At 38.2% G+C, this 12284-nt stretch overlaps 1 protein-coding gene across 1 annotated transcript in view; it reads right to left on the reverse strand.

Moving 5' to 3' along the window:
- Positions 1–4007: 4007 nt before the first annotated feature.
- Positions 4008–12284, reverse strand: part of MARCHF11 (membrane associated ring-CH-type finger 11) — a 96056-nt gene continuing 87779 nt past the window's right edge. Inside the window, exon 4 of the mRNA XM_036307798.1 lies at positions 4008–4626. Coding sequence (XP_036163691.1) covers positions 4304–4626 — 323 coding nt within the window. The 3' untranslated portion in view covers positions 4008–4303. The remainder of the gene's footprint in view (positions 4627–12284) is intronic.

Here is a 12284-nt window from a genome sequence, read left to right on the forward strand (position 1 = left end):
AGGTCCAAGGCAGGAGTACAAATTAATACCAAAAGTCAAATACTTAAGTTAAAAATGAAGTTAAAAACTGTTAAATAAAATAAGCTTTATCCTCTTAACTTTACAAACACCTTCATGAAATTTAAATTGTCAGGTATGTGTTCTTGGACTCCATGGATTTGCCCCTTCTCTTTCTACCCCTGGATCCTCTCCTCACTATAGGGTTTTTGGTTGCATATATATAACCTACAACACATACATCCAAGCTTTAGTCATACATCCTGTTGCCCCCTCAGCTGCCCCTTTGCCAGCCCCAGGTCCTAGGGATGGCCATGCTGGGCAATGGCCAGCCCCATAAGAATGAACCTAGAGAAGAAGTTCATGTGGGCTCAGAAAGTAGACTTGAGCCATTTGTGTAGTGGCTATAGCATGGTCTAAAGGAGAGGTGGGCTCTGGATGGACTCTGGGTGGACATGTACCCTTGATCCACAGTCTCCCTGTTCCATGGGGAGTTCGGAGCTAGAGGGGACTAAAGTAGTACCCTGTAGGACCCCTTTTCATCTCTAAAGACATGTCCCACTTGGTGTTTCTCTCTAAACCCTCTCCTCCACCATCCTTCAGTGTCTGGCACATAATTGAGGATCAATAAATATTTACTGAATAAAGTAGCCTTATTCCCAAAGGCAAGTCTTACATTTTCAATCTTGAATGCTACAGGAGTTTAAGATGACCAGCCCTGAGTTAGGTCACAAAGCTGGGATAGGAGCCAGCTTACACACACCTCTGAGCACAGCTAGAAAATTGATTTTAAGTGCTTCCAAAGGGTAAGCACGGTGGATGACAATTCAATTTGGCTCAATGAATGTTGACACAAAGCAAACATCAGACATTGGAGAATGAAACCTTGAGCATGGATTGTCCCAACCTTTTGTCCTAAGAATGACATTTTCCACTGACACTGACAAATTGCTGTCATCTCTCCCCGACACCCATGCCCAGCTGAGACTGCCCATCTCCTACCCAATATGCATAGTCTTCTGTTAATGACAACCAAGTCAAGTGGGAATTATTAGAGCTAAGGGCTAATTTGCTCCTCTGTAGAATGTTACAACTGCGCATTTAGGAGATTTATTTGGAGAGAACAACTCACTGTGATTATATCTTCAGAGAAGCCTCTGCAGGGCCACAGGATCTTCCATGTCCAACACAAGTAATGGTAGTAACGTCATTATTCACAAGACTTGATAGTCACACAGACCTTATAAGCTTGTGTATCCACTTACTATTTTCATGTTATGTTTCAAAGCCATTCTCTGCTATATCCAAAAAATCACTATACATGGAGGTAGATGTGTTATTTAATCAGAGATGCTTTATTTATTTTCAGGCTTTTTATTTTTATTTTAGAGAGAGAGGAAGGATGAGAGAGAGAGAGAGAGAGAGAGAGAGAGAGAGAGAGAGAGAGAGAGATCTACTTGTTGTTTCACTTATTTATGCATTCATTGGTTGTCTTGTATGTGTCCTGACAGGGGTTCTTACATGCAACCTTGGCTTATTGGGATGATACTCTAATCAACTGAGCTACCTGGCCAGGGCTGAGCTAGGTGTTTTTTTTGTTTGTTTGTTTGTTTGTTTTTAAATATATTTTATTGATTTTTTACAGAGAGGAAGGGAGAGAGATAGTTAGAAACATCGATGAGAGAGAAACATCGATCAGCTGCCTCCTGCACATCTCCTACTGGGGATGTGCCCGCAACCCAGGTACATGCCCTTGACTGGAATCGAACCTGGGACCTTTCAGTCCACAGACCGACGCTCTATCCACTGAGCCAAACCGGTTTCGGCAGAGCTAGGTGTTTTAATACTATTTTAGTTCAAACCTAAAGAACTTGAATCAAAAAATATTATTTTAAAAAAGCTTGCCTGTCATTTTGATTAAACCTTGTTCTACTAGCCTCAGAAAAAGATCAATATAAGTGATAACCTAGGGAATTTTAAGTAAAAGTGAAACTGAAAGTAAAAGACCATGTTCTTCCTGCAATCCTGACAATAAATATAATTTACTTTTATTTAAAAGAGGGCTAATTCAAATTCTTCATACACATGGCTGTGGGAAGATTTCTAATGAAACAAAGATTGTTGAGGCATAAAGTCCCCTAAGGGGGAAATTCATAATTTCACTTAGAATTCTGTTTCCTGTAAGGCTATGACATCTAAAGCCAGCACAAAGATTAAACCTGTGAGAAATGAATGTCAACTCCCTCCTTAAACCTGCTTCTGACATTTAAAACATTCCTCAGCTTCAGAAAACTCATCTTTGCCTGAACTCAGAAGTGGGGCTCTGGGCCTAGCTGTTGACCAGGAATTATACAGATTAATGTTTTCATCGTTGTACTTTCATCTTTACAGATTTTTGAGAGAGTTTCATGAATTTGAGGGAGGTGAAAGTAAACTGTGGGGAAGCAACTTATTAATGATTAACTATCAATTAATTTTTCTCCTCTATGTCCATGGGAAACTAAAACATACAAAAATTATCATCTGAATTTTCTTTACTATAATTTAAATTTTTTTTCCTCTATTTTTCCCATTAACTAAAAATATGCCCACATAGCCTTATAGGAAGCACACCTAAAGGCTGGGTTTGCATCTTTATCTTTTTGTGGACAGTTTTTTTGTTTATTATTATCATTAATTTTCCTGAGGATAATTATCCTGGGTCCTGGAAGAGATGGGAGGTGAGGGAAGCATGGAATAGATGTGTGCTAGGCCAAAGAATGGCCTATATTTCCTAGGGGGAAAATCTCTTAAAATAACTTTGAAGTCTTTGATTAATTTACCAGATAAATCCACTGCAAGTAAAATGGCGTCCTCATGAATGCAGTGAATTAATCTCTAGGTTCCACTGGGACTTGGAACTTTGAGCTTTGCTATAAATTACAGCACTTGCTGTAATGTTTTATCTCACACACATGATAGAAATATTTTTTCTGAACTGAAAAATTAGGACTAAAGTAATCTTCAAATCATTGTGACAACTTTTTAACTGGGAAAATATTTCAAGTGTTGGTAGAATTTGCTGTGTAAAAATCACGTTACCTGTAAACATTCCTATTCTGTTTTTAATCATACAAAGATTATTATTAGAAAGTAGGGTGCAAAGCATTTTGTTTCATATGCTTTAAAATCTGATCAATTACTTCAAATCACCTGCATGCTCAACTCATGTTTCTAAGGAAAGCATGACGGCCTGCCTCATCTATTCTGTCTTTGCCATTAAAATGTGCCATTTACTCCCATTAGAAGGATGAAACGGTGGAAAATCTCCAGGTTCCACTAGCTAGAAACCTCATCCTGGGGAGTCAATAGCCTCATTTTTCCTCTTTTCATTTAAAAAATACTTATCTGTGAAAGAGAAACACATCTCACTGCTGGTGAATGTGTTTCCCCAGGACTTCATTAAACCAAGTAATGGGATTGGTGTTTAATGATTAAGTAGGTATATAAGCTTTTGCAAAAGGAAAATCTAATTAAGACTGTGTTCATAGAAATCAAGACACTAACATTTTGATAGGTCTATGAGAGGTTTATGCAAATGTGAGGCAGTATTATTATCACACACAGTGATACAATGTTTTGGTGGGCTTAGGGTTATAAGTTTGCAGGATGCTCTATGTAACATACTCTGGAGTAAAACTGTTCTACTCAGCTTATCTTTATCTTTTTACAAGCTCTCTGTACTGTTTCAGAAGTTAGAAAACAAGCCATAATTCCTAGAATCTACTTTCCTGTTGACAGGTTATTTCCTCCCCACCTCCCCCCGAAAAAAAAAAAAAAATCATGGTCAAGTTTGCCAACCAGCATGAGGCACGGGGAGGTCCAGTGCAGAGCCTCATGGCTGCTCAGTTGATAGGCACTTTGGAACCAGCCCACAGAATTCTAAACTCTTCCCCATTCGTAGCATGTCTGAAAGATTACACATGGAGCACAAAGTTTGATAAAAATATATTTAAAACAAGCAAGAAAAAAATAGTTTGGGCCTTGAGGATAACTTTCATCATTCTTTTAACCAAGTAGAGTTAAATTATACAGATCATGATTTCAAGTATCAACTTATAAAATGTGTGATAAATCAGAAAGCAAACAAGAGGACTCTTTTATTTTTTCAGAAAAATGTATTTGCAATTCAAATGTTCATATAAAAAGCATAAATTTTAAAAAGTTCATAGATGTGTGTTTTTAGAAGTGTTATGGTTTTGCCATTCATTGCAATTACATTCCAAAATGTGCAGGGTGGTCCACGCTGCACCATCCTATACTCTGGTCACACTGAAGTCACTCTCATCACAACTTCTCCTGAGCTGTTATCTTCCGACAGGTCTTCGTGGGGTCTCATTCGATTGAACAGGTGTAATAACACGTAGCCACACTGAAACCTCGGGGAGGTTAGCTGCGTGGGATGGACCAAGTTCCTGTTCCGCAGAGCTGTCAGTGGCAACCATAAAGTCCTGCTTGTAGAAGACTCTCCCCGGCTACTTTCTTCGATGTCTGTGGCTTTGTCATAATTTAATACATCCCAGTGTAAGTTAACAGCTCGCCAGCGCTTAAACACTCTGTAAACTGCAGCTCCTTCGTGGACAATGAGACCTAAAATTCAAGGAAAAAAATCAATTTCAAAAGACTGGTCATAACCAAAAGTTGAGAATGTTATTTTGTATGCAATTAGGAATGAAAGAAATAATCAACTCTTTGTTACTCATCTTCTTTAAAAATATGGTATTCTGACTACTCAAATATTTTGGCAAATGGCAAAACACTAACCGTATTGCCTGGGAACAATCAATATTCAAAGATTAAGAGTTCAATACCATTCAGAGAATGTAGTTATCATGGATATAATTGACTTGCTTCATTATGGCTCAGAACATACTCTGGGCTTTTCATTGCCTTAGGAGAAACATTGGGTTCATTTATTGATTCAACATGTACTTCACATATATTTCTTGAGCCAAGCAATGTATGTGGGCTTGATCCCAGCAGGCAACTTAATTTTTGGAAAGAGGCATATATTAAGGTCAATGCCATCTCCCCAGTTCCTAAGACAACGCCTGACACACAAGGAGGTATGATAGAGCTTTTTGTTATTTTTACTCTCCAGACAGGTCAACAAAATTTAGTAAGCACCTACTTGAAAGCTTTATGTATATCCTTTTGTTTGGTTCTCAACACAGCCTTATGAAATAATCACAAGCACGTCCCCCATTTCACAAGCAAGAACACCAAGCCCCAGGCAGGTGAGGGAACTTGCTCAAGAGCAGACGACCAGCAGCGGCGGGTCAGGCATTCAGACCCAGGCAGGCTGGCTCCGGGGTCCTTGTTCTTCGCTGCCGTGCAGTGAGGTGGATGATGAATGATTTCTGAGACAGAGTCTTCAGAGAATAAACTAGGCCAGTGATGGCGAACCTGTGACACGCGTGTCAGAGGTGACACGCGAACTCATTTTTTTGGTTGATTTTTCTTTGTTAAATGGCATTTAAATATATAAAATAAATATCAAAAATATAAGTCTTTGTTTTACTATGGTTGCAAATATCAAAAAATTTCTATATGTGACACAGCACCAAAGTTAGGGTTTTTCAAAATGCTGACACGCCGAGCTCAAAAGGTTCGCCATCACTGAACTAGGCGATACTAGAACCGCACAAACCAGCAGTCAGTGAATCAGATATGGTGCCCTGAGACATGGCGTCATGTCCTTCGTCCACCCAAGGTCCCATCACACCCTGCATTCTTCATCATTTATATTTCATCATGGGGTGACCGCCTCATAAAAAGGAGTCCCAGGGGTGGGGGGCTTCAGGTAGAAAAGTGAGGAGGAGCTCTTCTCTTTTAAGAGGTTGAAATTCTAGTGAAAGTTGGTGGAGAGGCCAATGAAATCTTTTTTTTTTTTTTTAATGGAATATGGCCTGAAAGTAGAATGCTTCAGGTGACAACCATTTTTTAACAATAAATTTGAAAAATGAGTAGATCTACCTCCTCAGCATTTTGAATCTTGGGTATATGCCCTCAAGAAACTCTCATAAATGTGAACAAGGAGGCATATTCATAATGTTTATTTATATATTTGTTTGTTTTTCAGAAAAGAAAATCACCACAATCTCAAAGTCTATCCTTAGAAGAATAGCCAGCCTTTGGTGTATGGATCCAAGGGACCTCCACAATGAAATAGTAGGAAACACGGCCATGGTACTAACATGGATACACCTTAAAACAACAGTGCAAATCTCAAAGGCATGGCTTAAAAAAAAAGAAAGTTTTAGAAATAAATGATTAAAGAAATAATCTACACTTTATGGATACAGATATATATGGTAAATAAAAGTATAAAAACATGCATGGGAATAATAACCATTAAATTCATAGCAGTGGGGAGGGGAAATGAAGTGAGATCAGGGAGAGACTTCAAAGAAGGCTTCCAATGTTGTGTTTTTTAAGCTGGGTGCTGGAGATATGGATGGATATGTATACTTTTTGTGTGACTGAATAATTCATAATTTCAAAAATCACAGAGAATGCGGAAAATTGGTCTAAGATGGACTAGGTCAGTGATGGCGAACCTTTTGAGCTCAGCGTGTCAGCATTTTGAAAAACCCTAACTTAACTCTGGTGCCGTGTCACATATAGAAATATTTTTGATATTTGCAACCATAGTAAAACAAAGACTTATATTTTTGATATTTATTTTATATATTTAAATGCCATTTAACAAAGAAAAATCAACCAAAAAAATGAGTTCGCGTGTCACCTCTGACACGCGTGTCATAGGTTCGCCATCACTGGACTAGGTGAACTAGGAGAGACAATAAGGAGGTTACCCATATAAATGTGAGAAGTAGAGTGGTGGCAGTAAGGAGAATACTGAGGGACAGTCATAAACTTGTCAGAAGGAAAATGGATATGAATAGTAATACAAAGAAGGGGGAAATCAGAGTCCCACATTGTTAAGGCTGGAGGAAGGGATGATTGAAAGAATGAGTACAACGAGTTTTTGATGCGAGATTATTTTTTCTTTTCAGCTAAAGCAATGCCAGATAGGTTATAGAGATACCCAGCCCTTGGAAAACCACACCTACTTAACAGTAGAATTTAAGTTTTAAAATATATTTTATTGATTTTTTTTTACAGAGATGAAGGGAGAGGGATAGAGAGCCAGAAACATCAATGAGAGAGAAACATTGATCAGCTGCCTCCTGCACACCCCCTACCGGGGATGTGCCCGCAACCAAGGTACATGCCCTTGACGGGATTTGAACCTGGGACCCTTCAGTCCGCAGGCCAATGCTCTATCCACTGAGCCAAACCGGTCAGGGCTAGAATTTAAGTTTTACATCGCTCCCTTACCAGATCAATTTCAGACACATATAACATAACCGCATTCCAAAGATATTTGTCATAGACCACTAAAAATGCATATGGTTCAATAAATAAAAATGTCTTCAACCCAGTCACTATACACCAAAATAATCTGTAGAAAACTAAATGTCCATTAATCACAGCAATTTCAAATCATTGTTATGATCAACTTCTTTTTCCTAAGGAATAATTGAAGTTGACCCAACTGATTGGATGATTTTGAGAAACAGCCAGAATTAGAAGCCACCTCTACCAGGTTTTAATGGATGATTCTATTATTAGCTTTCTGAAAGCTCTGTGGCCAGTGATTTAACTTTTATGGTTCAGATTTTCCTCCTTAAAATGCAATTGTAATACCTAATCTACACAGTCAGCAGAATAGTATGAAGATAAATTAGAATTCATCAACTAGCACTCAGATTTTTTCAGAGATGGTAACTGTATAAGTACAAGATATGATTATTAATTTAAAAATCAATAGTGAATCTATGTGGTGAGGAACATTCATTCACACTAATCACAAAACCATTATAGCTTGCAGTAGGTTCATTGTACATAAGTGCCGAATGGGGGACAGCTTTACCAGGGAAGCCACTCATTTTACAAAAATCTTATTCTTTTTTTATTGATTTCCTCTGAAAGGCCAGAAATCCGATCTTTTGCTAGAGCTTAAAGTCACTTTCTTGGCATACACTCCTGGTAGCCCTTCTCTGAATACATAAAGCTACCCAGTATTCAGAAATAAATCCCACAGGTCTTCATAGAACATTTTGAACCAAATTTAAAGAGAGAGAACTACTTGAAGTTTTCATGAAGACACAGCCCTCTTAAATTTCCAGCTTCATGTGCTGCTTCTTAATTGCATTTCAATTACGAATAATGCTTAGATTGTGTTTTATTCTCCATGAACAGTCAGAATTACTTCTTGTCTTCTAGAAGATTAAATTTTACTGAAATATGAGGAACCCCATCCCACCCCCAAGGTTGTCCACTGTAATGTAATTTTTTCTTCTTTATATATTCTGGAGTTGGAGCAAACGCCTTCTGTACTAGTGGTTATGAGAAGAAATGATGACTGTGATCACTGACATCCAGGAGTAAGCAGTCATTCAACTCCAGTTCGTATGTTGGAAAACCCAGCTGCTAAAATCCATATTGCCATCCTTTCTTACTGAGCGGTCTCCTCTGGTTTCATAATGGGGAGCTCACTTCCTCCAGTGGCTGTCACTCTCCGAGTAATACAAGTTAAGCCTGAAAAAGGATTTATCACCTTGGCATTTTAGGTCATATGAGAACGGGCTTAAATTTACTTTTCCATCTGAGTCACTAAACCTGAAGGGAAAATCAATAATTTCTATAAAATGTAAGTATTAAATATTTTAGGATACTTGCTACATTATTAATGGCATGGATATCAACAAGCTATGATTTATGGGAATTTGGGGTTATAAGAGTTGAGCTCTGTGTGTGTGGTTGGTTTTATCATTTTCTTGCCAGTAACATTTAATTGGAGCACCCAGTTATTAATGTGCAAAGAACATTTTTGTTAGGGAATTATCTTTTAAAACAAAGCAGGATTAAATATTTTCTGGTTTCATTGGAATAAAAGCAACTGTTTATACAGATAAAAGATATCCCAGATTTCAAAGTGGTGTGTTAGTTGAAATTCGTATATATTGTAGAAAATAAGCTAATTACCCAAAGAAATGGTGGGGCAGACTTTCAGGTACACACTCTGTGCATGCACTTGAATACATACTCCTCTCTCTCTCTCTCTCTCTCTCTCTCTCTCTCTCTCTATATATATATATATATATATATATATATATATATATATGTCTATGTTTATTTTAACACAGACAAACGGTGTGTTATAATTAACAGAAACTTCCAATATTTTTGATCAAATAAATATTTTGATATTAACGACCAAAGCACTGGTCAAATTTTTATTTCTTATGTTACCAGCCTCAGCTTTTGTCCAAATAAGCTTGGTTATTTTCATAATTTAAAGGCCAAATTTTTATCAAGGATATATATATTTTTTAAATATATTTTATTGATGTTTTTACAGAGAGGAAGGGAGAGAGATAGAGAGTTAGAAACATCGATGAGAGAGAAACATCAGTCAGCTGCCTCTTGCACATCTCCTACTGGGGATGTGCCCGCAACCCAGGTACATGCCCTTGACCGGAATCGAACCTGGGACCTTTCAGTCCGCAGGCCGACACTCTATCCACTGAGCCAAACTGGTTTTGGCGATCAAGGATATATTTTGATAGTCAAGGACTGTGCTATATGCTTTACATGCATGATTTTATATCTTGATGGAAACTTTACAAATAGATACTGTGATTGAACAATTTCACAGTTGAGGAAATTGAGACGTACAGAGATTTAACTTGTCCAACATCATGAAGATATAAGAATCAGAGGTGAAAGTAAAGCTCAAATCTGTCTATAAGCAAACATTGAGTACTATAGTCCTACTCATGTTAAATGTCCAATTTAAGGCAGTCTCCCCTAGTCATACAATGATAACCAACTAAAAGAGCCCTTGCTATCAACTGAAAGTAGGTATCTCCCTAAAATTCATGTTGAAGCGCTAATCTGTGATGCAATTGTTTTTGGAGGTGGGATCATTGGAAGGTAATGAGGGTTATCTTAAGTCATAAGAGTGGGGACCTTGTGATGGAATTAATGTCCATATAAAAAGTGGGAGAGCCCTGGCTGGTTTGGCTCAGTGGATAGAGTGTCGGTCTCCGGATTGAAGGGTCCCAGGTTCGATTCCGGTCAAGGGCACATGCCTGGGTCCAACATGCAGGAGGCAGCCAGTCAATGATTCCCTCTCATCATTGATGTTTCTATCTCTCTCTTCTTTTCCCTTCCTATCTGAAATCAATAAAAATATTTTTTTTTTAAAAAGTGGGAGAAACATGAGTTCTCTCTCTCTCTCTCTCTCTCTCGCTCTCGCTCTCGCTCTCGCTCTTGCTCTTGCTCTCGCTCTCACTTTCGCTCTCTGCTCTCTGTTGTGCATACACGGAATGGCCATGTAAGGACATAAAGAGAAGACAGTTATCTGCAAGTCAAGATGAGAGCCCTAACCAGATGCTGAATCTGCCAGCACCTTGCCCCTGGACTTCCCAGTCTCCAGAACTCTAAGCAATAAATGTTTGTTATTTAAGCCACCCAATCTGTGGTATTTTATTTTAGGAGCTCAAAAAGACTAAGACAGACCTTGTAGATAAACTACATCACCCTCATTTAAAATATGAGTAAATTAAGTCCTGGAGACTGTGGCTTGGGCAAAGTTATGCAATTAGTTGCTATTTTTAACATCCTTGTGCGTCACTGCCAGTTATATCTGTAGGACTGCCAGTGAAACAGCCCCTTTCTTCCCTCCCTCTCATGGGAGGGAAAGGGATGGGCACCTTATTTGAAGGCAACACTGTAAGTGGTGAGACCTTCGTCTGGTGAGCTGCACTCCCCTTGAGCCTTCCCAGGAAGTACAAGGCCCTGATTAAACCACAGAGAAACAAACACAGGTTAAAGCCCTGTGTGCTGTTCAATCAAAAGGGCTCTTAGGAAAACTATGGAGCTCGGAACCCCCAGCAGATATTTGGCCAGAAAAAGCCTTTGATTGTGACAATGTCCAAGATTTCTAGATTAAATTTTACTATTCTCCCTTGTCAAAGTTATTCCTCTCTCCTTCTCCCTCTCTCTCTGAAATTTGCACATAACTAAACTCTACAAATATTACCCTGTGTCATTCTGAGAAGTCAGGGTGCACCCAAAGAATGGTGACTTTGGGTCCCATTTGATCCCGTTTAAGAACAGTAGTTTAGAGTCAATCGCATAAAGTAGCCCCACTTTTGACATCATAATTTACATCCCTACTCAGAAGACTACAGCATGTTTAGACCAAAGAGGGTCAACTGAATAAGACTTTGGTCCAAGATACCCTTTGCTGGGATCATCTGCGCTGGAATGTAATAAAATGCCTTAATCCTCCTGGCAAAATTTCCCAACTGACCCCAAATTTAAATGCCCAACTGTCCTGGAAACATAGATGTGAGTATAGAGGTGATCATTTTTCAAGTCACTCCTCCATTGTTGAATCTTGTTAATATGAACCTTGAAAAAAACTGTAAGTCATTGTTCTATGTATATTGAATGTTTTTGTTGGAGTAAACTATGGATGAAGCTTAAATGAAAAAACAAAAACAAAAAACACCAATAGAACAAAATATAAAACTTAGAGAGATAAAGACTGAAAATAACACATAAGTCATCACAGATGTCACTAAGCTCACCAAAAAACAAGGCTATCGTAAACTGATAACTTAAAAACCAAGTCTCTGGGAACTACAATGTCCTGATTGCATATGGAAATTGTTGTGAACCCATATCTGAACAAATAATGTAAAGAAAATACCGCATGCAATGCATTTCTATCTATAAAATATGGGTTGATTTTTCTATTGTTGAATGTAAATTTTAGATATACATTCAAAGAACCAAGTTGAGAATGGCAGACTGTTCATGAGAGCTTAAAGCTTAGAGGCTTAACACTCAAACCACCGGTACTAAAATCTGAGCAAAAAAAAACAACAAAAAACAAAAAACAACATTATAAGGAAAACACATTATTCAGAAACATCCCATGACATGAAAATATTTGGCATTAGAGGCTGGAAAATCTCCAAATATTGATGATCTAACTCACCCCACATCCAAAATAGATCACAGGGCACATGAAGAAATGACGATTGAATAGTGAAGACCTTAAATGACTGTTTCTCGAGAGCACACAAAGGAAAATTCATGGCCATTGTCCTATGACACTGCCACTCTCTTTGTCCTCTCTCTGCCCAATGAAATCTGCCGTCAGC

This window comes from Myotis myotis, unplaced genomic scaffold (genome assembly GCF_014108235.1).
Source record: "Myotis myotis isolate mMyoMyo1 unplaced genomic scaffold, mMyoMyo1.p scaffold_m19_p_5, whole genome shotgun sequence".
Taxonomy (NCBI): Eukaryota; Metazoa; Chordata; class Mammalia; order Chiroptera; family Vespertilionidae; genus Myotis; species Myotis myotis.